Here is a 26,760-nt window from a genome sequence, read left to right as displayed (position 1 = left end):
TAGTTCCCTCCTATTTATAAAAGCCCCTAGTTAACCATAATGGATCATGCCCTATTGAGTATTAGATCACCATCCAATTACTCAAGCCTCTTAGATTAGTAGGTCTCTACCCAATAATCTCTTATTAGCTCTTATTGGATCTTATCCATAGGATCTAATAATTCAAGGGCTTATTGGATATCCCATAAGATAGAGGCTCCAACGGATATCTCAAATTCGAACATCTACTCATCGCAACACCTACTATATGTGTATGACCCTTTAGACCCAATATCGAGTTGGTCATGAGTCATATCTGTTAGAATTACTTCTAGTTCAGTGAATTATTATCTTCATAATAATTCACTCGACTCATCGACTACGGATGTACTAGGCCACTACGCCGCAGTCTCCAAACGATATAGGGGAATCCAATCCTTTTGACCTATCCATCCTCAGTTACCGTGTGCTTATAGTCTCTCATCTATATAATATCTCAAAAACTATATACTATGCATGGTACTATCAGGCCTATTCAGTTTCTCTTTGAGTCTCGCTCTAATCGGATTCTCTCGAAAAACTCTTTCTCTCTCAATCCAAATGACCTTGGCTAAGGATTTGTTTAAACAAAAATACACAAGATATTCCTCTCATGATATCGAGAGCGAATGATCCTCTATCGACACTTAAAAGCCCTCGTAAGGTTGGTTACCATTCCCAATGATCGGTTGTACTAGATCTGAAATTTTCAAACCTATAAGTTTGGTATCAAAGAGTGGAGTGCTCATATAGGACATCCTTGGTGTCTCAAGTCTAAGGACCAGATATATTACTAGGATGATAGAATCGCTATTTGATAATGAGGTATTATCAACCATCCAACATTTCGTAAGTGGATCAATCAGTGAACTCATTCTCCAATGAGCACATGCACTGTATCATTAGTGTCCCCATATGGGCAGCTATGAGACCAGCTGCCTCCATCATATGGACAGGTATATAGCACACTAGTCTGTCTGGTTATCTCGATATCCCTCTCAAGTAACATATGACTAGGATTCTTTAGGGTTTGTGTTTAAAGGTGAATCAATCTCATTATCGTGATCTCATAATGATCCGATTCACATTGTACAAATCCATGGACATCACAATATATATATATATATATATATATATATATATATATATATATATATATATATATATATATATATATATATATATATATATATATATATATATGTAATAAGTAATATAAAGTGATAAAATATCAAAATATAATAAGAAAAAAGAATGTGTATCATATCACATGCGTTATCACTCATGTAATTGGATTGTAGGGTATCTATGACTAGCACTTTCTATACTTAGCTTTTATCTTGGGTTTACCTAAGTTGAAATGAGAGAGAGATTCTATTTTTGTTGCTGTTGACAAATTTAGTAAGATGATATATTTCATTCCTTACCATAAAATAGATGATATAACATATGTTGTGGGACTGTTCTTCAAAGAAATTGTAAGTGATAGAGATGTGAAGTTCCTTAGCCACTTTTGAAAAATACTATAGAGCAAGTTGGGTATAAGGTTGTATTCAACCACTTGTCATCCACAAATAGATAGACAAATGAAGATAGTAAATCAAACTTTATCAACACTTTTGAGAGCCATAATTCAAAAAAAATTAAAAAAATTGGGAAGAATGTTTGCTATAGAGTTTGCTTATAACAGAAGTGTGCATGCTATAACAAATCATTCCCCATTTGAAGTTATGCACAGGTTCAATCTATTAACTCATATGGATTTACTATCTTTACCTTTGGAAGAGACTAATTTGGATGATAAGCAAAAAACTGATTTTGTCAAAGCATGAAAGAGTCCGAACATAAATTAAAAAGAAAACTCTATAATATGAGAAACAATAAACCAAAGGTCGAAAGCAAGTAGTATTTAAAATTAGTGATTGAGTTTGGGTACAAAGAAAGGAAAGATTTTCTAGCCAAAAGAAGTTTAAATTAATGCCAAGAAGAGATGATCCATTTCAAGTTATTCAAATAATCAATGATAATGCATGCAAGCTGAAACTATCAAGTGAGTATAACAATATTTATCCAACCTTCGATGTTTCTAATTTATCTTTATTTGATATATGTGAAGAAGATACTAATTTGAGGATGAATCCTTTCGATGAAAGGGGGAATGAGATGAATTAGTAAGTTAATCATAATTCTGTCAAAGACCCTTTAACTATTCAAGGAGGACCAATGACAAAAGCTAAATCTAAAAGGATGAAAGAAGCCTTAACGTGTTTATTGGAAGACATTTGGAAGGAGCGAGCTGATCAAGACTCGATCAAGATTTTATGGATATAAGAAGAGTCTAAAATAATTAACATGATTTAAATAAATCCAAATCATGAAGAGAAAGTCCAACCTCGAGAGAATGACGAATTTTAGCTTATTTTGAAAAATAAAAATCATTCAGTCATGTTGCACAATATTGGAAATTGTGAGCTTATTTTATTTTAGTTAGGGTTTTATTTTATTAAAATAAAAATTCATGTGTTTTTGATTAGCCAAAGGGAATTTCAAGATAGATTCATGAATGGTTTACATTCATGAATTAAGAATATAAATATCATTTAATATATTTAATAAATTTATTCATTTTGAACTTAACATTTGTCCTATATAAACAAGGTTGATTTCCTTTGTAAAGAGACAATTTCAGAAATATAATCATCTTTCACGTGAGTGTTTTGTTTTTAGGTTCTCGAATAAACATTGAAACTTATAAAGCTTTTTTTTACTTTGACGTTTAAAACCTAAAAATCTTTACTTTTTTTTTTAACTTATCAAACTTTTTAATTTGTGATGTTTTAAAAGAATCAAATTATTATTCTAATTATTTCATCAATTCATTGATAAAGTGATTAGAATAATTTTTCATACTTTAAACCATCCATTTGTTTCGATAGTAATTTATATTTCATATATATCATAGCTCTTTAACTATTAGGGTGTAGGTTTCATATATATTACAGCTCTTTAACTATTAGGGTGTAGGTTGGTAAGTTGATGATTTGGAGCAGAAGTTATCACGTGATAGAATTTTTAAAGGGATACTGATTTTGCAGGCTGAATAAAACCGAGAAACCCGTGTCACCTTCCATAAAAGCAAGATGCTCAGTTGCATTATGTTTGAAAAGACTACCGAGTTACAGGCATTCGTATGTGTCATTGCTGCATCTGTTTGTCTTGTTTGCAGCCAAACATAAGTTGCATCGCCTCAAGTAATGAACTTAGTGGTGTTGTTTCTGCAAGATGACAACTTCACTTCTTTGAATCTTCCGTCCAACTTCTTGTTCTTAGCGCATCTGAGATGACACGAAAGTCAACACATCAGCCGGCCGGTACGATGAGACCGATCACATAACTATAGATCCGATGAAGACATGGTAAATATGGAACAAGAAACCAGGAAAGGTATCGAATTGTTTGAATAAGATACCATTCCATCGTCATTTGTCTGCAATATATGTGACGGCTGAAGTGCACAACTGCGATAGCAGAGCTGACATGGGGGTATTGCCACATGCACTGGTACTGCCATACCCAGCACAAGGCCATGTTATCCCCCTCATGGAACTCTCGCATTGCTTGGTGGATCGTGGCTTCAGAATCACCTTTGTCAACACACAGTTCAATCATGATCGCGTTGTCGCCGCCTTACAGATTGATAGCACAATGGAGCAGATCAATCTGGTTTCCGTCCCCGATGGGTTGGACCAGGAAGAAGATCGAAATGATCTCGGGAGGCTAACCGAAGGTCTCATGAAGACTATGCCGCTGTGTTTGGAGGAATTGATACGGAAGAGCAGTGAAGCAGGAGACCGGATCACATGCATGATAGTCGACGAGAGCATGGCATGGGCGCTTGAGATTGCGAAGAAGATGGGTCTTCGGCCGGCTGCGTTCTGGCCGGCGTCAGCCCAGCTGCTGGCCACACTGCTCAGAATTCCGGAGTTGACCTCCAAAGGTGTCATCGATGCAGAGGGTAAGAATTAGTCTGCAAACTGAGAAAGAAAGCTACTATTTCACCTGTGATTTATTACTCGACTACAGAGCAGTTGAGAGAATCTGTTCCATTCTGTGCAGGAGCAGCAACAAGGCAAGAGATGTTCCAGCTCGGTCCCGGCATGCCGCCCATGAACACAGCTCACTTCGTCTGGAACTGTATCGGCGATCGTAGAACCCAACGAACACTGTTCAACTACATACTCGACAACAATCGAGCAATCGAGATTGCAGAGTTCGTCATCTGCAACTCTTTCAAAGAGATTGAAGAACCAGTGTTCGCCAGTGCTCCAAGAATTCTCCCCGTAGGGCCATTGCTCACCGGCATGCGACCAGGGAGACCTGCAGGGCATTTCTGGCCCGAGGATACCACCTGCATGTCCTGGCTCGATGAGCAGCCGCCCAGTTCGGTCATCTACGTTTCCTTCGGAAGCTTCACCATCTTCGACCGCCGCCAGTTCCAAGAGCTCGCGCTGGGGCTCGAGGCGACCGGCCGCCCGTTCCTGTGGGTGGTCAGGGCTGACCTCACCGCCGCATCCGATGATGCCTACCCACCTGGCTTCGAAACCCGTGTCGCGGGAAGGGGGAGGATGGTAGCCTGGTCACCTCAACACAGAGTGTTGGCTCACCCATCCGTAGGATGCTTCCTGTCCCACTGCGGCTGGAACTCGACCATGGAGGGTATCAGCAATGGAGTTCTTTTCCTGTGCTGGCCATATTTCGCAGACCAGTTCCTCAACGAAAGCTTCATATGTGATGTGTGGAAGGTGGGTCTGAGGTTGATGGCTGATGAGAATGGGATAGTGAAACAGGAACGCATCAAATCGAAGGTGGAGGAGCTGCTGAGGGACGAGGAAATGAGATCAAAGGCATTACTTATGAAGGACATAGCCCACATAAACATTAGCAGAGGAGGGTCTTCCTCTCAGAATCTTCAAGCTTTTGTTGATGCCATGAAGACCTCAACGAAAGAAAGCCCGGAAAGCCTTCGAATTTGAACTTGCACTGTCGACAACAGTCTGAATGACTAAACTGAGCCTCACTTAATAAGATTTCACATCTCTTGCTCTGTTCAGTGTATGCAATAAAATGTACAGTATATATATATATATATATATATACTCCCACGCAAGAAGTACTCCCATTGCGTTAAAGAGGATTGAGTCACTAGGAATAGTACACTGCAAAGTTCTTATATAGCACTACTCGATTGAAAGTGTACAGCCATCTTGGGAACAAGTATTACCAACTTCTTTTTCTATCTTTTTTTCTAAAGAAAAAGTGTTTCCACTAATTTAAGAGCACTGATGCCTTGCTAGTTCTAGCTTAAACATTGGGACAAGGAGATCGCAAAAGAATCTCTCAGTTGGCTGTCCCCTCATCGACCAGAGCCACAATCAACACAGACATAACAAAAGACGCGGCAAAATGACATGATCAATCCAAAAAAACCATCCTTTTAGCTCTCACTCTCACTCTCCAACATATACCGCATCACTCACTGCATGCCGCCATTCTTCTCCGTGCAGGGGCTATGGAAATCCACCAACAGCTTCAAAACCTCGACTTGGGCCCTCAGCAGAAGGATATACTCCGTCGTCTCCTCGAATATCCTGTCGGTAGCCATCTCCTTCTCCTTCACGCTGTCGGTTTTACGCGGTATAAGCTTCCTGAGCGCTTGAAGCCGCTCCTTCACTGCCCCCGACGCCACCGCCGCCGTTGCCGGGCTCTGCTTCCTCCTGCCATCGATATCGTAGCATATCCTCGAGCGCTTTAGAAGCGGCAACCTCCTCCGCCGTCTCCTGTTCATTCTTACTACAGGTCTCGAGATCTTGTGGTCGAGGCTCGTCGGCATGGCAGGGAAGAGGGTGTCGAAGACGCGGTCGCCGAAGATGGGAAGCAATGAGACTCTTTCAACTCATTTTATGGAGACAGGACGGAGGAAACATGAAACAAAGCTCAAGTGTTGAATCGCATACCAAAGTTCCCCTGTTTCTTCCAATAACTACGATATCACCACCACCACGTCAGTGAAATCAGCACAGGGAGCGATGGCATTCATGTATATTAAAGACAAGAATATGGTCAAAGTATAAGAGGAAAAGTTAAACATGAGAAAGCCATAGGCGGTACTGCCACGGATCACGTGGGAGCCCGAAACATTCACGTGTCTCAATTCCCAAAATACCCCGTTACGTAAAAAGCAACAGCTGTGTTTTCGCACCGGCAATTTTTACATTCAAACCGCACTGCAAACCGCTGCCGACGCGGCTTGAACTGAAGCGTGAACGGGACCACCTCCTTCCGCGGGCACACTAAGTGGGTGCAGATTCAGAACGTTTCTTTGATCAAACCCGCCTTTTGCAACAGTAACCATCGTGACAGGTCCACGTGGGTGTCAGCGGCTCCTTCGCCCCGTTACGCGCTTTCCTCGAGACCGTGGCACGCGTGATCGGATATCGATCCAACGGCTCGTTACGTTGATGGCGGACTCGTTATAGCGGGCGTTACTACTGCTACGGCAACCGCTACACAAGTTTTATAGCAATAACATATATATCGGTATACGGTTGCAACCTCGTGCGTGTTAACAGTTTTTGTAACCAAAGACATTAAGTAAAAAAGATATATAATAAACCTTATGTATTTATATATAATTAAGGACGAGGAAAGGATGCTTGCTTGGGGGTACTGAGGTCAGCTAAAACTTGGAGGAGACGGTGGGTGGGGTTTGATACGAAGCAGAGAGCATGTGAAGATGGGGAGCGTGGCCAGTGGCCAGTGGCCAGCGATACATCCGCGTCGTTGCCGCGAGGAAGGGGCGGGAAGACACAGGACCAGAGAGGGAGGGAGACATGGCGGAGAGCACATGGAGGAAGGGTGGGGGAGGAGGTGGGAGCAGCATGTGGGCGGAGGAGGAGGAGGTGGTGGGCGCAGTGCCTGCAACATTCCATGCACCCCCAGAATCGAACAGTGCCCGCTGTCCGCCTGCAAAGCTGATATCGGTAGCCAACTAAAAAACTTTATGTGCAGCGGCTCACAAGCAACCAAAGTTGCAGTACTTGGAAATCCTAAATATTTTCCTGAATCAATCAGGAAGACAATAGTCTTATGATCCTTTCACGCATTTAATGAAAACTTTTTATCTACCTGTTGGGACTTACCATATCATGCGTGAGAATTAAAAGAAAAACGTCGAGAGACTTTTGTTCATTGATAGATTCTAATTGTCATTCAACAACAAAAATAGATATTTAACGGACAATTTTGGCGATGGAGACACATTACCTGATCTATGGTTCCCAAGAATTTTAGTCGTGTTAGATGACTAAAAAATTAATGTGCATTCTATCAATTCTACATGGACGAAGAAACTTCAACGTTTTTGGGTCCACGAGACAGCTGTGTTAATCGAGCTTGTTTTGTTCCTTCCCATTCGGTGAAGACAGTTGATGATTAGTCCGGTTTTATGATGAGATTTGGTATCTTCCCTAATTCATGATTGATTATAGATGGTGGAATCTCTGTTTCGGCCATTCATTAGGCATATTGCAGGTCCCATTTATCACTCAATCAAGCCAAAACCCAAGTCACCATTGTGATCGATCGAACTCGAATAATTAACTGTGTTACGTATGAGGAAGATATCCGTAATTTTCGATAAGCGTAATACTTATAAATGCAAATATAATGTTGATGTGACGCATACCGACATCGACAAGACCTTTGAAGGTTTGACCCGGTATTCAGCTTCCATCACTTCAATCAATTCCACACAAGAAAAAGGAGAACAAATATGAATGTGTGCAGGTAGATGCACAGAAAAGGTCGTGAGCCACAATTCCTCCGTGTTCTATCTTGAAGAATTCCACGGATTCGGCCAATCTCCATTATTATGTGAGACGCAGTGGAGTTAGGCATACGATGATGATGATGATGCAGTAGGGAGAAAAGTACAAGTAAGCGTTAACTAATCTTACCAACAAAAAGAAATATATTTTTTCTATCTTTTTCGTTTAAAGATTGATATATTGTTTAATATATTCAATATGGACGAATTATTTAGACAATCTATTTATGTCGATGTGATTCGATACATAATAATCGATAGATACATCAGTATAAATAAATAGATAAAATAAATCGAGTGAAGATTTCTTTTCTTTTTAATCCATTATCATTACAGTTTCTGTTGTAGTGTTTTCTACGTTATAATCAAATCCACTTGCTTCTTTTTGCTGTATGTTGTACCATTGCATGAGGTTGTCTGCTACCTTCCTCTCCCACTGTCAGTACCCTTTTCTTAAACTATGGATCAGCTTAACATCTTTCATCTCGCACCAACTTTCTCTCAACCAACAATCATTTGCCTTTCCTGATCTCTCAAGTTTCCTCACAGATCTGATCATCTTTAATTTTCTTAAAGAAAATGAAAATTTTGATCACAAAAAATTCGACCAAAGTATGTTCTTTCTGTTTATTAATCCTAGTTTGATGATTGTTACTTATCTATTTCAAAGAATACATGAGAGTAAAAGTGCTGCTTCGATTCTGGTGTGGGTTTAGAAGCAAACTTAGGATACTTGGAAAAGTCTGACATGCGGAGAAGAAAAGAACGTCGTTGTTGTGGACTTTCCTGGATTTGTTCTCTGTTATTTTAGATTGCGACCTATGAGAACTTGGTTGTTCTGCTGTCATTGTATTGATTTGCCTGCTTCCTTCATTCTACCGCAGTAAAACATCTGGATCCTCCAGTTCTCTGGACTAGTTATTTGAATCCTAATGCTGTCTGTTTTGGAGTTTCGTGATAGAGAACATGCGATCCTACAGTTGACTGTTTCCTTCCCTTTCGTTCTCTCTGTCGGTTTGGAAGTTAAATTAATGCAAGAATTTTTCGTCAGAACACGTACAATATTTCCATCCGGTGATAAGAAAATGTTCGTGTTTGGTAGATCGTGAGATGCTTGCGGAGTAGTCGATGTCAGTGTTACCTCTTTGACTTTTTGTGTGGTGAGTTCAGGGTAGGGAGAATGAACTAGATCTCACAATGGGAGTATGAGAAAGAAGGGGAAGGCCTCTTTTTAGTATTTAAGGAGCTGCAGACCATTTCCTTTCTCTTCACAGGGAAGTCCTCTTTCTCCTTCCTCTCTGTGATCCTGCCATAGGATCTCAGATCTTCCCGTTCCTGTGCCTCTTCCTTGTAGGAAAGTTCCGAGAAGGTAATGTTCTCACCTGATATGAAGTGTTTCTCTCTGGTTCGATTGATAGATTTCTATCGTCCTCTGTTTGCGCTGGTCTTTCTAAGCGTCCTCTTTGATTAGTTATGTGCTACGGTTAGTCTTTTAGATCGACAGTTGTTTCAGTATCATGCTGCTAATTCACAATTGTAGAATGAATGATGAGTAAAAAAAGAGTTCAGATTTCTCAGACTTTGCGAGTGGTGTTATGTGACAGTTTTAGTTGTTAAGATCTTAAGGTGCATTTCCAACTGTGATTTTTCAGATTTGATCCACATGTAATTTTTTTTGCGGCTTGAGTAGCTTTCGTTTGGGGATAAAAGCTTGTTAACCGGCAAAATTTGACCTTGATCTATCCTTTCATCATGGATTCTCAACATCTTTCCGGTTGGAGAAGTTGAGCTTAAGACAAAAAATATATATAGATATAGCTGCAAAAGTTCAATTACATTATGAACACTCTTTGAAGAACTCGAATGAGAAGGAATCGTAGTTTTAGTTGCTTTGAGTCTCGGACATTATGCTGGTTGCAGATCTGTAGTGTTTGCAGCCACTCGACTCGTATCCTTTCTTAAGCCTTGATGTTGTCAGAAGAATCAACGTCATGAATGATTCAGATTCGTCAGTGTTTTGCATCTTCTGACCGCTTGATATTGTTCGGACAATCTCGAACGCAGACATGGTGAAGATATGCTGCATCGGAGCCGGCTACGTCGGCGGCCCAACCATGGCCGTGATTGCTCTGAAATGCCCTGCCATCGAGGTGGTGGTCGTGGACATCTCTGTCGCCCGTATCGCCGCATGGAACAGCGATCAACTCCCGATCTACGAGCCGGGGCTCGACGATGTCGTCAAGCAGTGCCGAGGAAGGAACCTCTTCTTTAGCACGGACATAGAGAAGCACGTCCGCGAAGCCGACATCATCTTCGTCTCCGTGAACACCCCCACCAAAACCCGCGGCCTCGGCGCAGGCAAGGCTGCAGACCTCACCTACTGGGAGAGCGCGGCTCGCATGATCGCTGACGTCGCCAAGTCCGACAAGATCGTGGTGGAGAAGTCCACCGTGCCCGTCAAGACCGCAGAGGCCATCGAGAAGATCTTGACCCACAACAGCAAAGGCATACGCTACCAGATCCTCTCCAACCCGGAGTTCCTTGCGGAGGGCACGGCGATCCAGGACCTGTTCAACCCTGACAGAGTGCTCATCGGCGGGCGGGAGACCCCGGAGGGCCGGAAGGCCGTCCAAGCTCTGAAACAGGTCTACGCCAATTGGGTTCCGGAGGACAGAATCCTCACCACCAATTTGTGGTCTGCCGAGCTATCCAAGCTCGCGGCTAATGCCTTCCTAGCTCAGAGGATCTCATCGGTGAACGCCATTTCTGCGCTGTGCGAGGCCACAGGGGCCAATGTGGCCGAGGTGGCCTACGCTGTCGGGAAGGACAGCAGGATCGGGCCCAAGTTCCTGAACGCAAGCGTTGGATTCGGTGGCTCCTGCTTCCAGAAGGACATCCTCAACCTGGTCTACATCTGCGAGTGCAATGGCCTCCCGGAGGTGGCCAACTACTGGAAGCAAGTCATCAAGATCAATGACTACCAGAAAAGCAGGTTCGTGAACCGGGTGGTTTCCTCCATGTTCAACACCGTGGCGGGCAAGAAGATCGCAGTGCTCGGGTTCGCCTTCAAGAAGGACACCGGCGACACAAGGGAGACTCCGGCCATCGACGTCTGCAAGGGCCTTTTGGGCGACAAGGCCAAGATCAGCATCTACGACCCCCAGGTGACGGAGGACCAGATCCAACGTGATCTCGCGATGAACAAGTTCGACTGGGATCACCCCGTCCACCTCCAGCCGATGAGCCCGACGGCCGTGAAGGCGGTGTCCGTGACCTGGGACGCCTACGAGGCCACCAAGGGGGCGCATGGAGTCTGCATCCTGACGGAGTGGGATGAGTTCCGAAAACTGGACTTCGCCAAGATCTACGAGAGCATGCAGAAGCCTGCCTTCATCTTCGATGGGCGCAATGTGGTGGATCCCGAGGAGCTTAGGGAGATCGGATTCATCGTTTACTCGATTGGGAAGCCACTGGATCCATGGCTCAAGGACATGCCTGCTGTGGTCTGATTGGGAGACGACAACCATGGATCATGATGTTGATTTTACTTCTTTATGATTATTGCCTTATCATATTGGGTATTTTTCTCAATTATTTTCAGTCTTATCCTTTCCTATTATACTTTGTAATGGAGTGTCTTTTGTTGCATTAAATGAAAGCATTGCTAGTTGTATTAGATGGATCTATCTATCTATCTATCTATAACTTGATGAGACCTCTGTTCTAGGATCCATATCGACTGCACTGCACTGCACTGCTATCATTGTTGGTTCTAAAACAGTCAATTATTGTGTATAATTCTTAAGTCAAAATGAAAATTTTCTGATAACCTTATGAAACACGTTCACAAAATGAAGTGACATTGCCCAAGATTTCACTTGAGTGTCCCGAAGAAAAGGCCATTTATCTCGAATTGGTTTACTTTGTTTGTGACGGTTTTGAGTCTGACTTCTTCTAAGTTGTACGACCTGCATCAGTTGGAACAGAGCAGATCATTTCTCCGTCTTGTGTCGAGCTCATGCGTTCGCACACTCGAGACTTGCAGACTGCAGCTGCTGAGCATGATATTTCACAGCTTCTTTGCAGGAACTGTGTATGCCATAATAGCTAAATTAAGCAAGTAATAAACAATCTTTCTGAAGCTGAAGCATCAAATTCACCTATGAACCATAAACTCTGAATCCGTAGAATTGCTGATTTCTTACAAGCATGAGATAATTATGAATGAGAAGAAGAAATGTTAGCTAAATTTAAGAATGATTGGTCTTCAAGCTGCAGAACAATTGATAACCGAGAAGAAATTGCAGATCCACGTTGTAATTATTGCTGGATAGGAGGAGGATAATGGAAGGTTGCAACGGGTTCATTTGCAATAAGAAACTTGAAAAGGGCCTTTATGCAATACACGTTTGCTCTTGGGTTTTATATATACGCCCATCTCTATCGGAAAATATGCAGTTGCCCCCTTTCCACTGGTGGTTTCACGCCGAACGCCGGGTGGTGGAAGATCCACTAGGTGAAGTGGCCAAGGTAAGGGCCTTTATCACGCGCATCCGGGATCGGTAGTAGAACGTCGTCGAGATCGAGAGATATTCCATGGCGAGCTCCTCGACCTTGTCGTGGATCGTCTTCTTCCTCCTCCTGGGTCTAGGACGCTGTAAAACCGTGAAGAGAGACGGTACTCCTCTTCTTCCGCCAAGCCTATTCTTTTCCGGTTCGAATCGCATAGTTTCTCGACACTTTTGGGCGTGATAGATCGCTCGTAATTCGGTGGCTTTCCTCTCATCTTTTTGTTGGAATCTTGGTGGATCGCATTACCAGGATCCAGAATTGGTAGGCATGGTTCGGTCAATCGTTCGCCTCCACGCTAAATGTGGGCAGCAAGTTAGGTTTTATCGCTTATTGTTGAGCTCAATTCCTTTTCTCGTCGACGAATTGTGCAGTGCCTCTTTCTTTAAAAGTTCACCAGCACTCTGATTTAGGACGAGAAGAAGCTTAATTTGCCCAAGACATTTCCTTGTTGTTTGCTCCCAACACCTTGACCTGAACACTGGCGTTTTCTGAATTGGGAAGGATGTTGGGACTCATACAGTGATGGTGCTTTTTTACACAGCTTCGATGGAAAGGGGGCATGTATATGTTATCATGATTGGACATATAAGAAATTTGAAATGCCTCGTATAGAACATAATAAAATGTGAAGATGTAATTGATGCCTTCTTATTGCTCTACACTGAATACCTTGCAGTGAAAGCATTGAATGAAATCAAGGCTTCACTTGGATGGAGAGTAGTCTATGCATGGGTGGGAGATGATCCCTGTGGAGATGGTAATCTTCCCCCGTGGTCAGGGGTTACATGTTCCCAACAAGGAGATTACAGGGTTGTGACAGAATTGTAAGTATCCATACTTTCCCAACTAATCATGTTTCTTACGTTTGCACCTTGGAAGTTTTGAGGCTTCCAAAACGGTGGCCTGAGGGAAACGACATCAGTGACTTTTCAATGAGTTGTCTATGATATTTGGACGCAAACAGAGCATTCTATTTCTATGTAGATTACTCTCATTATTAGGAAGACTTGGCAGATGAATGTTATAGTTTTAAGCTTAAATATAAATAAAATCACAAGCTATTTTTAGTCGTATTTGATCTGTAGCTTTTGTCTTCTAGATAAGGTATTGGTTTTGAATATATAGTTTTGATGTAGAGCTTGTATTTTCTGAAGTAAATACTGGTTTTAAACATTAAAATTGTTCTATTGGTCCTACTACACTTGCAGGGAAGTTTATGCAGTTTCAATCGTTGGCCCTTTTCCTATAGCAGTAACAAATCTCCTGGACTTAAAAAGACTGTAAGAACTCTCCCTGAAATATCAGTTGCAAATTTATGAGTTACAGAATATTTATAGCAACAAGTGCTGGTTGTATTCTTCATGGTGCTTTTTCTGTACGCTACATCTGTGAACACAAGTTCACATCATGATGTGACCATGTGCCGGCATTCTTGCATCATGTTATACTGAATAAAACATGGACTTGGTATGTCATTTTTCAATAAGAAATGGACAGCAAATGTATACGGATATGCCAGCAATCTTTGCATCATGTTAATCATGGACTTGGTATATCAGTTTTCATGAGAAAGGAAACATACAGAGATAGGGTGCTCACTTCCGTTGTTGTTTCAAACAATTAATCTATGCATGTTCACGTTCTGCAGGTATCCTTTGAAAATGCTAACATTACTGAATATGGTTCCTTTATAAAAGAGCAGTTACTTTTATCATTACATGCTGCTACAGTTGATCGAGCTTGCTTGTAAGTCGATAAATAATAATTAGCTGCTGACAGCTTATGCAATGCATTGTTTATCTCCACAGAAGAAATCAACTTATTTGTTAGCTCCTCTAAGTTGTCTACATTAGTTTTTATCTCTTTGCATGTGAAGAATAAAGCATATGACTAGCTTTTTATGAGCTTCCTATAAATCATGGCTTTATACTAACAAACCAGCTTCCAGATTATTAGCTTGTAACTACATGTTGCGGTGCATTTAACAAAAATTTTCAACTCTACTTTACTGTCAGGGATCTTCATAATAACAAGTTGACAGGGCCCATCCCTCCTCAAATTGGACGTTTGAAGCACCTCACGATACTGTATGTTCATCTGAGTTTTTTGGTGAAGCCTGTAATCTGATATTGGTCGGTATTTTGTTCTGTTGTTTTTTCAATGAACCAGACTGTATAGGTAGGTATACCATTAGTATATATGTACTGTACAGGTCTGGATAACAAGAACTAGTATTGGACTGAGTTAAAAATCCTTGTTGCTATGCTTATACTGAGTTTGTCTTTTTACAAGCTTATAGTTCCCCATTTAATTCTGTTTTATCTTAAAAATTATGATATGGTTGAATTTGATTAGAAATGAGACTACTTTTTGTAAGAAAAAAAGTTGTTTATCTTAGGTGACTAATTAGAGAGCAAACTTTTATTTAGAAACACTAATATTATGAACTTTATCTTTCAAAATGACAGTAACTCTGTAAAAAATAACCCTGTAGTACTTTCAAGCAGTGTCTGTCATATCAAATCGTACCGCTCGGTATGGGCGGTACGTACTGGTCCGACAGGCCAGCGGTACACGGATCGCCCGGTACCGGTCCGCACTATAGCAGTGCTACAGTGCTCAGTACACCGTATCGTACCGGTACCGAGCCCAGGTCGAAATACCGGTACGGTACGGTATTGCGAACCTTGCTTTCAAGCATTGCCTTTGTGAGTTCCTTGACTGGCAAAGCGACAGCAACTCTTCTTGAGGATTTTCATTTGAGGAAAGCTTATATAACCTGACAACTAATTACTTATAGTTTTTATTGTTTTCATCTGGATGCATCTTAGGAACCTGAGATGGAATAAGTTGCAAGATGTCATTCCTCCTGAAATTGGTGAATTGAAGAAACTGACACATTTGTGAGTTTTTAAAGGTGTATTTGTCATATAATGGTTAGTTTTCAGAAGCTTTTTCATATTGGTGTTTTTCATTTTGAAACCTTTGCAGGTACCTGAGTTTCAATCATTTCAAGGGTGAAATTCCTGTAGAGCTTGCAAATCTACCAGAACTTCGTTATCTTTATCTCCACGAGAATCGTTTGACTGGAAAAATTCCCCCAGAATTAGGGAAACTAAAGAACTTACGACACCTGTATTGTTTCTCTCTCTCTCTCTCTCTCTCTCTCTCTCCTGTGCATGTCTGTTGTCTGTTTCTGGATATGCAGCTGTTGTTCATGCATGTTTGCTGTTAAATAAATACCCTCAAACCTATAAGGGATCATTTAGCGGTCTGGATTTATGTGATAACTCTCTTTTCAGATTCTTTGTTTATCATTTTGTGATAATTTTGGTAGCAAACTTCCAAGATCAAACATATAGAAATTTCCTAACAATGTATCTATTTCTAGTGATGTTAGTGGCAACCACTTGACGGGAACTTTGGCCGATTTCATCCAAAATGGAGATGGTTTTCCATCTCTCCGCAACTTGTAAGTTCCTAGCCTTCTTTCATATTATTTGTTTATTACTCTGAGACTCTTTTTGGATACTATTTGTTGATATAGGTACCTGAACGATAACCAACTAAGTGGAGAATTGCCTGATCAAATTTCAAATTTGACCAACCTGGAGATACTGTAAGTTTTGCCATATTGAATGAAATTTCACACTCAAATGTTTTTTTTTACGACATCCAATTTAACCTAGCACCAAGATTTTTGAGGATTCTATCTATTTGTTTATTCTATATATGTGTTTGTAGGTATTTATCATACAACAAGTTGAGTGGACAAATAACTCCCAAGCTCATGGAAATTCCCAGATTGACCTGCTTGTGAGTTTACTATCTAAAATCTCTTCAATTGAAGAATGTACCATCTCATGAAAACAAACTTTTGTTTGTGGTATCATCTATCAATACATCTTTTAGGTACCTGGACCACAATGCATTTACTGGGAAGATCCCAAATGGATTATACAAGCACCCTTTCTTGAAAGAGATGTAAGCTTTTACTAAAATGCTTCCTCTCGACAGCATAGATAGCTGTTGTTTCTTTGTTTCTTAAGAACAAGTCCGATGCAGGTATGTTGAAGGAAATCTATTCAAGTCTGGTACAAAGCAAAAGGGTCCACACAAAATACTTGATCTATCTGACACAGAATTCTTGTTCTAGCCAGCTCCAGTTTGATCCATCCTTACATAGTATCTTACTCAGAAACATGTGGAATTAACTATGCTATATGGAAAATCTTCCTAGAGTCAGATATCTAATGTTTCTATTTACCTTGAGAGACTTGAGCAACTTTATCATTTCTTTATAGAGAAAAATGGAAAGAATCATTTATGCTGTCTACTTCTGCTTTTGCTTTCTACTACGTGATCACAACTGTAAGTGTGATCTGAAGTCCTGAAACAAGTTGCATATGCTACGAGGCCTCGACCAAGATTGTGAATGGTTGGCAAGTTTGAAGCCACAACACTAGTCAAGTTGTTTCATTTCTGAACAGTAATATCACTATATGATCAATTGCTGGATGGATGTTGGATGCTGATTCAGATGGTCACAGTAATATCACTATATGATCAATTGCTGGATGGATGTTGGATGCTGATTCAGATGGTCGATGAATGATCGGTAAGTCGATTTTCTATTCACAACATCAGTTCTAACATATATGGTTTCACCTTGGTTCAAACAATATGTGGTCAAGTAACTGAGAACAAGATTGCCTTTTGGTTGTACATACATGCACGTTTAAGAAGTGCATGAATCTTTATTCAGCTGCAATATTTTCTGAAGTCGAATTATACGAACTGCTGTCATTGATCAACCCACAAACCTCGGTGATCAATCGACATGCTCCGCAAGACAGCGCCAGTCTCCCAAGCTCAAAGTAGTCCGGTTTGAATCACCAGCACTTTGATAGTCCAAGGTTAGCAGGGATTGTGATTGTTCGTCGTGACTGATGCACGATCTGCCAACTTGCCTTGATATATGGGTATTTGATTCTCTGATCCACGAAACTTTTGCGGCCAGAGATCTTTACGATAAGTTGTAGGAATACAGTAATACTGCTCTAAGAACTTCATCTTCTCCTGCAAGGCAGTAATTTTTTGTTGGAATCTAGTCTAAAACTATGTTAGATAAACTTAATAATTAGAACTAACTTGGACAACAGTACAATCATTGTTACAGGTCTCTGAACAAACACATCATTGACCCAAATAATGCCTGATGAAGTTAACAGATGTATAGTCCATAGGTGGGTTGAAGATTTACCTACTATCACATGGTAAGTGTTGTAGCATCAATGCCCGGGTTTTGCCATCTGGTTTAAGTCCAATGCTGCGCATTTTCTTGTACATTATTTTCGCCACTTCGATCTTGCCTCGTAAGCAAAGCCCATGAATAAGTGCATTGTATAGGGAAGAATTTGGTGCAACAACCTGTTAAATCCAAGAAGATATAGCATGAACAAACTGTTGTCAGAAAGTAAATAACCACCTACCTTGTTGCCTAAATATATGCATAAATAGCACAGTGAATAATTTCATTTTAAATTTCACAACCAAGAAGGTCAAAGCAGAAAGAGCAATAACAAAGATAGAAGCAATTTAAACCTAAATTTGTCAAAAGCTCATACCATGATTATGAGGGTCAATAGATAAAATAAACACACTTTAGCCATCTCCTCTGACACCTGGAGTGTAATAAGAGAGGAAGCAGGGTGATGCTTTTGTAGTCACCAGAACAAGTGAGCAAGGACATCAACAGTATCTTGTTCATTTACATCTGCTAACCAAAGTTTTAGATGAAAGAATTTACACACCAAGGTCAATGCCTTTCTAGTCACTGGAGTAGAATCCGCGATGTAAATACCAAATATAGCAAAAGCATGTTTCAGCCAAAATTTTGTTCCTCCCCCACTAAACCTTCATCAAATTGTATTTATGATTGTGGAGATGCTTCAGTGTTGTTTTTGGATCCAAGAGCCCAAAACATGAATATTTGTTTCATCATCGTATGGAAACAAAATTGCAGGTGCATAAACATGGTCTTCCTGTGGTGTCCCATGCGTGAAAATCTAACTATGTCTGTGCCAACCAGCTAATTGTTATATTTCTGCATGGAGGGGAGGCGGAAAGAACTTCTCACAGAAGCAGTCCCTTATGCAATATAGGATGCCCTCATTGGTCATTCCATGGAAAAATGAATACCAAAGTTGTTTTAGTTATTTAAAAAGCAAAAAGAAGACGGCAGGTAGCAACAGGTAATTAGAAATTTGTTTGTTATCTTGAACATTTTGATGACTTCTCTTTCAACGAGCAGGGGAAATAAGTGAGAAAAAGAGAAACAGCTGATTAATGAAGTGTGACAAAGGAATCCATGACTAAATTAAGTTATATGCATTTGACTATAGACAATCTCTGTCAATCTCTGGTGGTTTATTCAAGCAAGATATTTCGAGGAATTCTAACCCTAGTGAGAGTACAATGGTGTTTAACTGTTAAACATTCAACGTGGACATACTTATGATATTTGTCGATCAGAAAGACAGTCAAAAATCTAAATGACATGGAGAAAAGTGGATGTTCAGTATGTTTCCAGCATAGTGAAAGCAAGATAAGAATAGTAGAGATTTCTATCATGCAAGCAAGGATAGATGAACTTGGAAGGAAACTATCTTCACTAAAGACCTATGCAATGCTAGGCACAGGACATCCGTGAATGGTGAGAGAAATAATCAAAGAAGGAGAAAAATCACAGCACACAAAAACCTTCTATATCTCTTCAATAAACCTAGAATTTCCATTAGTGGCTAAAATAAATAATATAATTCTGGCAAGATGTAACAATGTACCTTCCATGGTCTAAACTGAAACTTCGATAGACATATATTGGCATATTATGTTTCAGGTATCATTGCAGATACTAAGGTAAGGCTTGCTAATCGTGACTTGTCACAGGTTGTAATCACAAATAAGACTAGAAACCCTGATAAAAGTGAGCTAAGCAATGAGATGGTACATACCTCCATGATTTCCTCTATTTCGGTCCAAAGGGATCCCCAGATGCATGATCTAATCAATGATAAGTATGTGAAGGTGTCTGGGGCACACTTCTGCTGAATCATGTGCCGATACACTTGCAATGCAACTTTTGGCTCCCTTGCAACCTCACAAGCAGAAATCACATGGTTATAAGAGGTAGTTGACATTTGAATTCCACTTTTTTCCATCTGCCATAACAGCTGCAATGAACGCTCCCATAAACCAAGTCTCTGACAAGACATGAGAGCCATATTATATAAATGAGCATTCAAGTCAACATCTTGTTTTGTTTTTATGCCCTCAAATAATTGTATGGCATCAGCATATCGATTAGACCTATATAAAGCACACAGTAATGCACTCCATGTGTATCCATCAGGCCTATGCCCTACTGATTTCAGGAGATAATAGACCTTGAATGCAAGATCATCTTTCCCAGCCTTTCCAAGGCAATTGATCATTGAGTTAAAGGCAATCATATTGGGCTTGATGCCATGATCCAACATTTTCTGGAAAATGTTGAGACCCAGATCCCACTTCCCTTCTTTGGTGCACGAAGAAAGAACTGCTTTCAGAATATCCTCACTGGGTTCTAGTCCACTCTGAATCATATCATAGTATGCATCAACTGCAAATTCTGGCTGCCCACACTGCACAAAAATACTGACCAACAATTCATAAGTTATCATGGTACTTCTAAGCGCATTCTGCCTTAGCTTTCTCCAGGTTCTCTCAGTCTCAATCCAGTTCCTAGCTTTCCCACAGATTGATATCATCGTATTGTAAACAATAACATCAAAAGTTTTTGATATTCCTGCCTCCTCCAATGCCTTGAACATTTCTAAAGCAGAATTACAACCTTGAGCACTAGCAACAGCTTTAAGTACCAAGCTAAAAGTATGGCCGGTAGCCATTCCTTTCTCATTCATTATCTCGAAAACCTTCAAGGCATCATCATGTGATCCATTGCGCACAAGACTTGATAGAAGCGAGTTACAAGCATGAGCATTAGGTCGAAGGCCAGAGGCTGTCATCGAAGTAAATATTTCTAGTGCACTCTTAACTTTGTTCAGCCTGCTGAGGATCAAAACCCGCTTTGACAACAATTCTTCATCTTGTTCCTCTAAAAACAGCAACTTTCCTTCCGAAAGCTGAAACTGCCTCTCTAATTTTGAGCATGAGAGATCATGCGTAATTTCAACACCAAGCTCTTGTTGAATTACTGGGCTCCCCAAAGGCAGCTGCTTTTGGATATACTCGTTCGTGCTGAATCTGACTTCCTGATCCCACGTCAGCATGCTAATTTGCTGTCTACATGCAACACCAGATTTACAGTAGCAAGCAGACACAACATGATCTCGTCTTATAGAGAAGGAAATTTTAGTCGTTCTGGACATTACAAGCGGCTTGAGTTCACACAATCTACCACTTTGTGCCACCACCAGCAGGACAGGTGAATGCTCGACAATGCAATTATTCTGCAGACAACTCAATTTGCTGTGTCGAAGATTCAGGAAGCAAAAAGACGGACGGACTCGCTCCTGTTTTCTAACAGAGCTTTTACCAAAACGAGAGCCATCATATATGCCGCAGATTGAACCGTAACTGCTCAAAATTTCCACCATATTGACAGATTTAAGAAACCACTAGCCGGACGGAATTACACCTATGTTATCAGGCAGGCAGGAATCGACACTCCCAGATCTAGCAAATACAAGAAAAGAACTTATCTTAAAGGAATTAAACATCAAATAACCCCAGAATCTCTCACATCCATAGACGACAAAGAATTTCCACCATGAATAACAGGCATCCGAGACCTCAGAAGGTTTAGGAAAACTAGTCGAAGCTCCACAAGCTAGAAACAAATAGTATGCTTCTTGGATATAAAAAGAATAACCAATAAAACCAAACCACTTATCGAAATATAACCAAAGATACAACTTTTTTTCTTTTAATGGTAGAACCAATTGAATTTTGACCTTAAAAAAATCGATTTTTTCCCCTTGACACACACCCAAAAAGAATCCATAAAAAACCAGTGACCATCAAGAAAAGGGCCTCGAATGCTAGGGTTACAAAGAAACGTTAGGACGAAACCTGGACTTAGTTCGCACCGACTGTCGATCGGGACTCAGAGGGGAGCTATCGGGGAGGAGGAGAAAGAAGGGGCCTATCGTCGTCCCGGGAGGCTGTCGTTTAGGGACGGAGCTTTCAACGAAGGGGAGGAGGAGAAGGCGGGAGGGGGCTGTCGGGGAGGCTCGGCGGGGTGCGACGGCAGAGGAGGAGGAGGAGGAGCAAGAGTGAGAGCGACAGCGGGAGACGGGAATGGGGGCGGTGGCGGCTCCTCTCGAAGCAGCCCTCGACAGCGGCTCATATCCCAACTAGAAATTTGGATATGATTTGTTTTCTTTGCTTCAGGGATGTCATGCCATTCACGTGGAAACAACGCTGATTTGTATCGCTTTGTTTAATCACCAAAGTTTGATGATTTCGGACATTATGTAATACAGTTAGGACATTTGGCATTTGTTTAAAGATCATGCATTCTGTATTTGTATTTATATAAATTTCTGATTATAAAATATTCCAACTATTTTCTTCTCATCAACAAATATATTTTTTTAATATAAACATTAAATTAAAAGATTTTCTATTAAATATAAATTTATATAACATCTTTATGAGATACTCATATGATTAGATCTATGTATTAATTATTTACACCCCGATATGATTAGAAATACTATGACACATTAAAGAAAAAGATTAATGTACAAAGAAAGAAACAGGAGGATGAATTATTTTGCTATAAGTAAGACTTTAAGTGTTTTTTCTACTGTCTAACCGAGTTCTTAGTAAGATTATATAATGATGACATATTAATAGAGTTTTCAAGAACTTAAATTATGCAATCTGATCGATCATGATCATGATCATGGTCATATCAACATCTTATCATTCTATAATACTAAAAAATACAATGCGGCCATTCTTATAAAAATATAAATAGATATTAATTATTCTTAAAAGATTACCAATATTTATGAAAATTCAAAACAAAATACCAACATATTTGTATCTCTAATCATATATATATATTATTGCTATGAGTTAATGCTGCTGCTGCTACTACTGCTACCTATGACCCATTCAAGAAAATACAATTAGTCTCAATAAGAACTTTCTTCACATATAAAATCCCCGAGGCTTATAAAACAAGACTATTACTTACTCTAAGAATCCAACAAATAAAAATTCAAATTGTTAGACAGTTTTAGATCATTACTTGCCAAATTGGTTAAAACCAGTTTGCCTGTTTAGATGAGATCAAATAGTCCGAATAATATACAAAATTTTTTGACTTGTTTCCGGAGACATGGATCACTTTGGATGTCATTAAATAGCCAGCCACACATAGGCAATACAATGAAATTAAAGCATAGTAGAAAAAAAAAAAAAAACACACATAGGTATTAGTTAGATATATCAGATGCCAGTAATAAGATCAACCAGAAAAGGACTAGAAATAAAATGAACTATAACAAAACTAGATAATCAAGTGACGTTATCAAAGGGCTCGCTCATACATGGCCTTCACAATGGAGTAGAATTTTCAAGTGTCCCACTTACGTGATGGTAATATTGTTCATTGCAAACATTTATTGCCAAGGTCGGAAATCCCAAGCCATGGCTCAGAAGAAATTGCAAGACATGCATTTAGTAAATGACCAAGCACTAGATGGCTGTTATCACAACAATAGATTGATGCCAAAACATGCAAGCCTCATGTACTTGATAACTAGCCATTTGAACTCTGGTTTGATCAGAAGAAATACAAGTCAAGTGAATATTTCCCTGAGAAGCCAATCCAAGCTAGGGTATGCAAAATATAGTATCAAAAAAGAGGGCAAAGCAAACAGGATAGTGATTAGGAGATAAAGGGCTAAGATGGCGGCGCTTGCAGGAATGGCATAAAGGACTATGAGGAGGAAGATTATTACAAGAGGGAACTTGGCTGTCAATTGTATAAAGAAAGCCATAGACTTGCGTAAGGAAGCACGAAATCTTTCGATACTGAAGTAGTTACCAATAAGTCGAGCATGCATTTGGTTGGAATGATCTTCATGCGTGTGTGGAACTCTATGGGTGTTGTGTTGGCGGTGAGAATGACTTCCCCACGACACATTGCCACTTGAAGGATATACTGGTCTGTGTTCCCCATGGATCGAGGACTGAGATCTCGACCTATCACCGTTCATGCCCTCGACCATCCAGAGTAAGAAAAAATTTTTCCGGGGAAATATGAGATTAGCTTTGTAGACTAGCCGGAGAGACAAGAGGTTACACCACGGGCAGGATACGAGGAGGGGCAACTGGATCGGTACAGTTGGAAGCTTAACCACAGCCCACTGAAGACCCAGGATGCAGTTCTTGCATAGTGTGTGGCCACACCATAAGACATAAGGCACATTCTCAACAATGTTAAATGACTCCCAGCAGATTGGACATTCCAAACCTTCTTCTTCTTTACTAGCACATGAAGAAACATCATCATCAGAGCAATCAGGATTGGTGGTGCTAGCCTTTGCACAGATGTTCTTTGAGCCTGATTTTCCAGTAGTCGCATTTGATATGAAACTCCACATTTTGATGGAAGGCTTGACAAACTATGAAAGAAATGGCTCTAAGGTTCCAATGTAAAGAACAAGATAGCTTGACTGGGTAACAATTTCCAAGTCTGGTACTGATCCAGATTCGAAGAGCCTGTCAAAATGAACCTGAAACCAGAATGGATCCTTGACATGCATTTTATTTTTCTACTAAGATAATACAAGAACGACATTCCACAATAATGCAAGTGTGGATGTTAAGTAAAATTTGTATGGAACAAAGAAGAGGTTTTGGATTGCAAATACAAACATGAATAGTATCAGAAATACCCAAGCGGCAATTTCATTTTAATATAAGCAATTGTAAATCCTAGAAATCCTACCTATGTGTTCAATCATATCTCATAACGTCCTGAGTTTATGTCGATCTAAAGAACAATTTAAAGCACCAGGGATCAAAGATCGTTGATTGACTCCATGCAATATGCATTCTATGAAGTCAATGTCAATCACGTCTCCTGTAATCATAAGTTTATTTTGATCTATACAGTAAGATCTAGAGAGCATCAGTAATCGAAGATTGTTGATTTACTCTAGGCAGCATGCATTCTACAATGCCACCGTGAGGTCAAATAAACTATAAAGACACAGAAATAGTATAGTAGGGCATCGCACTCGTATCCGAGGAACAGACAGCAGATGATCAAGCATGGGAGCAAAACAGCCGTTTGAAAGTTTAATCTCAAAATTGAGCAGACAAGCAACATCTTTTAAGAATAAATTACAACGCAGGAATGAAACACGTAAGTCATTATCATAAACTTTATTACTTTTAACATGCATATCATCTCCGGCTGTCGTGGTTGACAATTTCAAGATCACATCTACGCATATGCAAAAGTACAACTTCAATTAAACTAACAGGAAACTTCCAGCAAATGGTTCGAAAGAACAACATCAACCGCAATAACGATGTACCGATGAAGAAAAACCAAGAAACCAAATCACAAACGAAACAATCTTATAATGTTCATGAATGATAAACCAAAAGCGCAGCAATTGAGCATAGTTTAGATCACATTCCAATAGTGGCTCGTGCATCCAAATCACATCTTCCGTAACACATTATAAACACAATACATGAAAAGGAAAAAAAAAGGAGAAAGCAAACCCAACCCTAGAATCCCCAAAGACGGACCACTCGATCAATATACCGCTCATAATTCAGAAATAAGAGACAGAATCCACCTAAAAGATCACAAAGCGCCCACATCAACGGCAGAAAGAAGTTATTTTTGCAATAAAAACAGAAACAAACACAATAAATCCCGCCAAAAAAGCCTGATCCAGAAATCGCGTTTTTCCTGAGAGAAATGAGATTAAACGAAGAACGCACCGACGGTACTGGCTTACCCGTCAATCATTGCGAAACAGTAGATTGCCGAAACAAGAGAGGAAATAGACGAATCGAGGAAGCGATGAGAAGACCTGCGGAACCACCTCCATCCCAGCTCCCTCGCTCTCGGACCCCAGGGACGCATCGAGATCCTTAGCTCATTATGTAGAGCCTGGGGAAAATGTAATTACTTAGCTGGGCCTAGACTTGAACTTAATCACGAATAAGACATTTTGTAATGAACTGATATCTTCCGTTTATTTTTGATCCGACGGTGGCGGATAGAGAGGGGGAGGTGTACGTGTCCACAATGGCCTTGTGCACTGTGTGACAGATGTCGGCACTGTTCTCGTTAAATAGGGGGCTGGTGGGAGTCCTGATCGTAATTTATGATCCACGATTAATACCGATCGGAAGTCTGGATTTGCCTGATTGAAATTGACGTAGGAATCTGAATATGGTCCAATCTAAAGCGAACCCACCCGTGACGGTCAACGTAGTTCGATTCAAACTATTCACGTTTAATTCGCGAGCCAAACTGTGTTCCAAAAGTAATTAATCTGAGCAAGCCAAACCAAATGGCATAGTTAACAAGTTAATCGTAGTGACTATTTTCTTATCGTAAGTCGTCTGGCCCATGTTTGGGCATAGGAACAAATGACTAGTACGTGTCCAATTGCACTACTTGTCTTTAGGATAAGCCTCAAATTATTGTTTTATTTTATAAAAAAATAAATTAAGCCTGAAAATACTATACTTATTAAATGCCTTCCAACTATTTATAAATCTTTGTCGACATCTCAATAATGGATAGAGAAAGTTACACTTATATCAGACCATCATTTGATGTGATAGAAGTGATGATTAGACATAATTGAGCTGCAATAATACAGTCAAATCATTAAACGAGATGGTTGCTTACATCGATATGATAGATTTACATGAAAAATAGCTCTCATCACTAACTCGATTTTATTATCTAAAATGATAATTTTTGACATCAAAAACTTCCCTAAAATGATGGCGTCCGACACCTATTGAACTATCTAAAAAAATAATTCTCAACACTTATATGATCCAACTATTCAAAGATAATTCATACTACCAACATGAACAAATAACTTAAAGAAATGATTTTCAACACTAGAGGAAGTGATTCCTAATACTAACATGATTGAATCGAGAAAAGATAAATTTTTGACACATTTTCAAATTATTATGAAGATTGATAAATATTTTTA

General features: G+C 40.1%; 5 protein-coding genes across 6 annotated transcripts; 3 read left to right on the top strand and 2 right to left on the bottom strand.

Annotated features, from left to right (window-relative positions):
- The first annotated feature begins 3,555 nt into the window (after nucleotides 1-3,555).
- On the top strand, nucleotides 3,556-5,051 carry LOC135672076 (UDP-glycosyltransferase 83A1-like). Its single transcript, XM_065180531.1, has 2 exons — nucleotides 3,556-4,033; nucleotides 4,135-5,051. Exons 1-2 carry the CDS (start codon nucleotides 3,556-3,558, stop codon nucleotides 5,049-5,051), a joined length of 1,395 nt encoding a protein of 464 aa, XP_065036603.1.
- A 4,060-nt stretch (nucleotides 5,052-9,111) lies between these two features.
- Nucleotides 9,112-11,579, top strand: LOC135648867 (UDP-glucose 6-dehydrogenase 4-like). The gene is made up of 2 exons (XM_065166848.1): nucleotides 9,112-9,272; nucleotides 9,968-11,579. Exon 2 carries the CDS (start codon nucleotides 9,970-9,972, stop codon nucleotides 11,410-11,412), a length of 1,443 nt encoding a protein of 480 aa, XP_065022920.1. The 5' UTR covers nucleotides 9,112-9,272; nucleotides 9,968-9,969; the 3' UTR covers nucleotides 11,413-11,579.
- A 774-nt stretch (nucleotides 11,580-12,353) lies between these two features.
- Nucleotides 12,354-16,811, top strand: LOC135648857 (probable leucine-rich repeat receptor-like protein kinase At1g35710). Its single transcript, XM_065166839.1, has 11 exons — nucleotides 12,354-12,581; nucleotides 13,152-13,299; nucleotides 13,684-13,755; nucleotides 14,491-14,562; nucleotides 15,307-15,378; nucleotides 15,467-15,610; nucleotides 15,867-15,947; nucleotides 16,023-16,094; nucleotides 16,220-16,291; nucleotides 16,388-16,459; nucleotides 16,541-16,811. The coding sequence occupies exons 1-11, from the start codon at nucleotides 12,500-12,502 to the stop codon at nucleotides 16,629-16,631; spliced, it is 978 nt and encodes a 325-aa protein (XP_065022911.1). The 5' UTR covers nucleotides 12,354-12,499; the 3' UTR covers nucleotides 16,632-16,811.
- Nucleotides 16,812-17,087: 276 nt separating this feature from the next.
- Nucleotides 17,088-21,960, bottom strand: LOC103981421 (pentatricopeptide repeat-containing protein At3g29290). Of its 2 annotated transcripts, none has more exons than XM_018825502.2 (4): nucleotides 21,628-21,960; nucleotides 19,492-21,214; nucleotides 17,739-17,905; nucleotides 17,088-17,554 (listed from the first exon to the last, which is right to left on the bottom strand). In XM_018825502.2, exons 2-4 carry the CDS (start codon nucleotides 21,133-21,135, stop codon nucleotides 17,545-17,547), a joined length of 1,821 nt encoding a protein of 606 aa, XP_018681047.2. In that variant the 5' UTR covers nucleotides 21,136-21,214; nucleotides 21,628-21,960; the 3' UTR covers nucleotides 17,088-17,544. The 2 variants fall into 2 exon arrangements, with proteins under 2 accessions (XP_018681047.2, XP_009396425.2); XM_009398150.3 differs by having other exon boundaries at nucleotides 21,611-21,957.
- Nucleotides 21,961-23,040: 1,080 nt separating this feature from the next.
- LOC135583675 (uncharacterized) lies at nucleotides 23,041-25,669 on the bottom strand. Its single transcript, XM_065166819.1, has 2 exons — nucleotides 25,537-25,669; nucleotides 23,041-24,291 (listed from the first exon to the last, which is right to left on the bottom strand). Exon 2 carries the CDS (start codon nucleotides 24,157-24,159, stop codon nucleotides 23,353-23,355), a length of 807 nt encoding a protein of 268 aa, XP_065022891.1. The 5' UTR covers nucleotides 24,160-24,291; nucleotides 25,537-25,669; the 3' UTR covers nucleotides 23,041-23,352.
- Between the last annotated feature and the right edge of the window lie 1,091 nt (nucleotides 25,670-26,760).

This window comes from Musa acuminata, chromosome BXJ1-4, assembly GCF_036884655.1.
Source record: "Musa acuminata AAA Group cultivar baxijiao chromosome BXJ1-4, Cavendish_Baxijiao_AAA, whole genome shotgun sequence".
In the NCBI taxonomy this organism is placed as follows: domain Eukaryota; kingdom Viridiplantae; phylum Streptophyta; class Magnoliopsida; order Zingiberales; family Musaceae; genus Musa; species Musa acuminata.
Note: the sequence above shows the minus strand (reverse complement) of the source record. Positions and strands in the feature narration are given on the sequence as shown.

What these genes read in the sequence shown, in the direction of transcription:
- LOC135672076 (XM_065180531.1), top strand. Translation starts at nt 3,556, where the DNA reads ATGGGGGTATTGCCACATGCACTGGTACTGCCATACCCAGCACAAGGC. An exon ending in AGGTGTCATCGATGCAGAGG is followed by an intron (nt 4,034 to 4,134) that starts GTAAGAATTAGT and finishes CATTCTGTGCAG; the next exon opens with GAGCAGCAACAAGGCAAGAG.
- LOC135648867 (XM_065166848.1), top strand. Translation starts at nt 9,970, where the DNA reads ATGGTGAAGATATGCTGCATCGGAGCCGGCTACGTCGGCGGCCCAACC.
- LOC135648857 (XM_065166839.1), top strand. Translation starts at nt 12,500, where the DNA reads ATGGCGAGCTCCTCGACCTTGTCGTGGATCGTCTTCTTCCTCCTCCTG. An exon ending in TACAGGGTTGTGACAGAATT is followed by an intron (nt 13,300 to 13,683) that starts GTAAGTATCCAT and finishes CTACACTTGCAG; the next exon opens with GGAAGTTTATGCAGTTTCAA. An exon ending in CTCCTGGACTTAAAAAGACT is followed by an intron (nt 13,756 to 14,490) that starts GTAAGAACTCTC and finishes CTTTACTGTCAG; the next exon opens with GGATCTTCATAATAACAAGT.
- LOC103981421 (XM_018825502.2), bottom strand. Translation starts at nt 21,135, where the DNA reads ATGGTGGAAATTTTGAGCAGTTACGGTTCAATCTGCGGCATATATGAT. An exon ending in AAATAGAGGAAATCATGGAG is followed by an intron (nt 17,906 to 19,491) that starts GTATGTACCATC and finishes TGGATTTAACAG; the next exon opens with GTTGTTGCACCAAATTCTTC.
- LOC135583675 (XM_065166819.1), bottom strand. Translation starts at nt 24,159, where the DNA reads ATGTGGAGTTTCATATCAAATGCGACTACTGGAAAATCAGGCTCAAAG.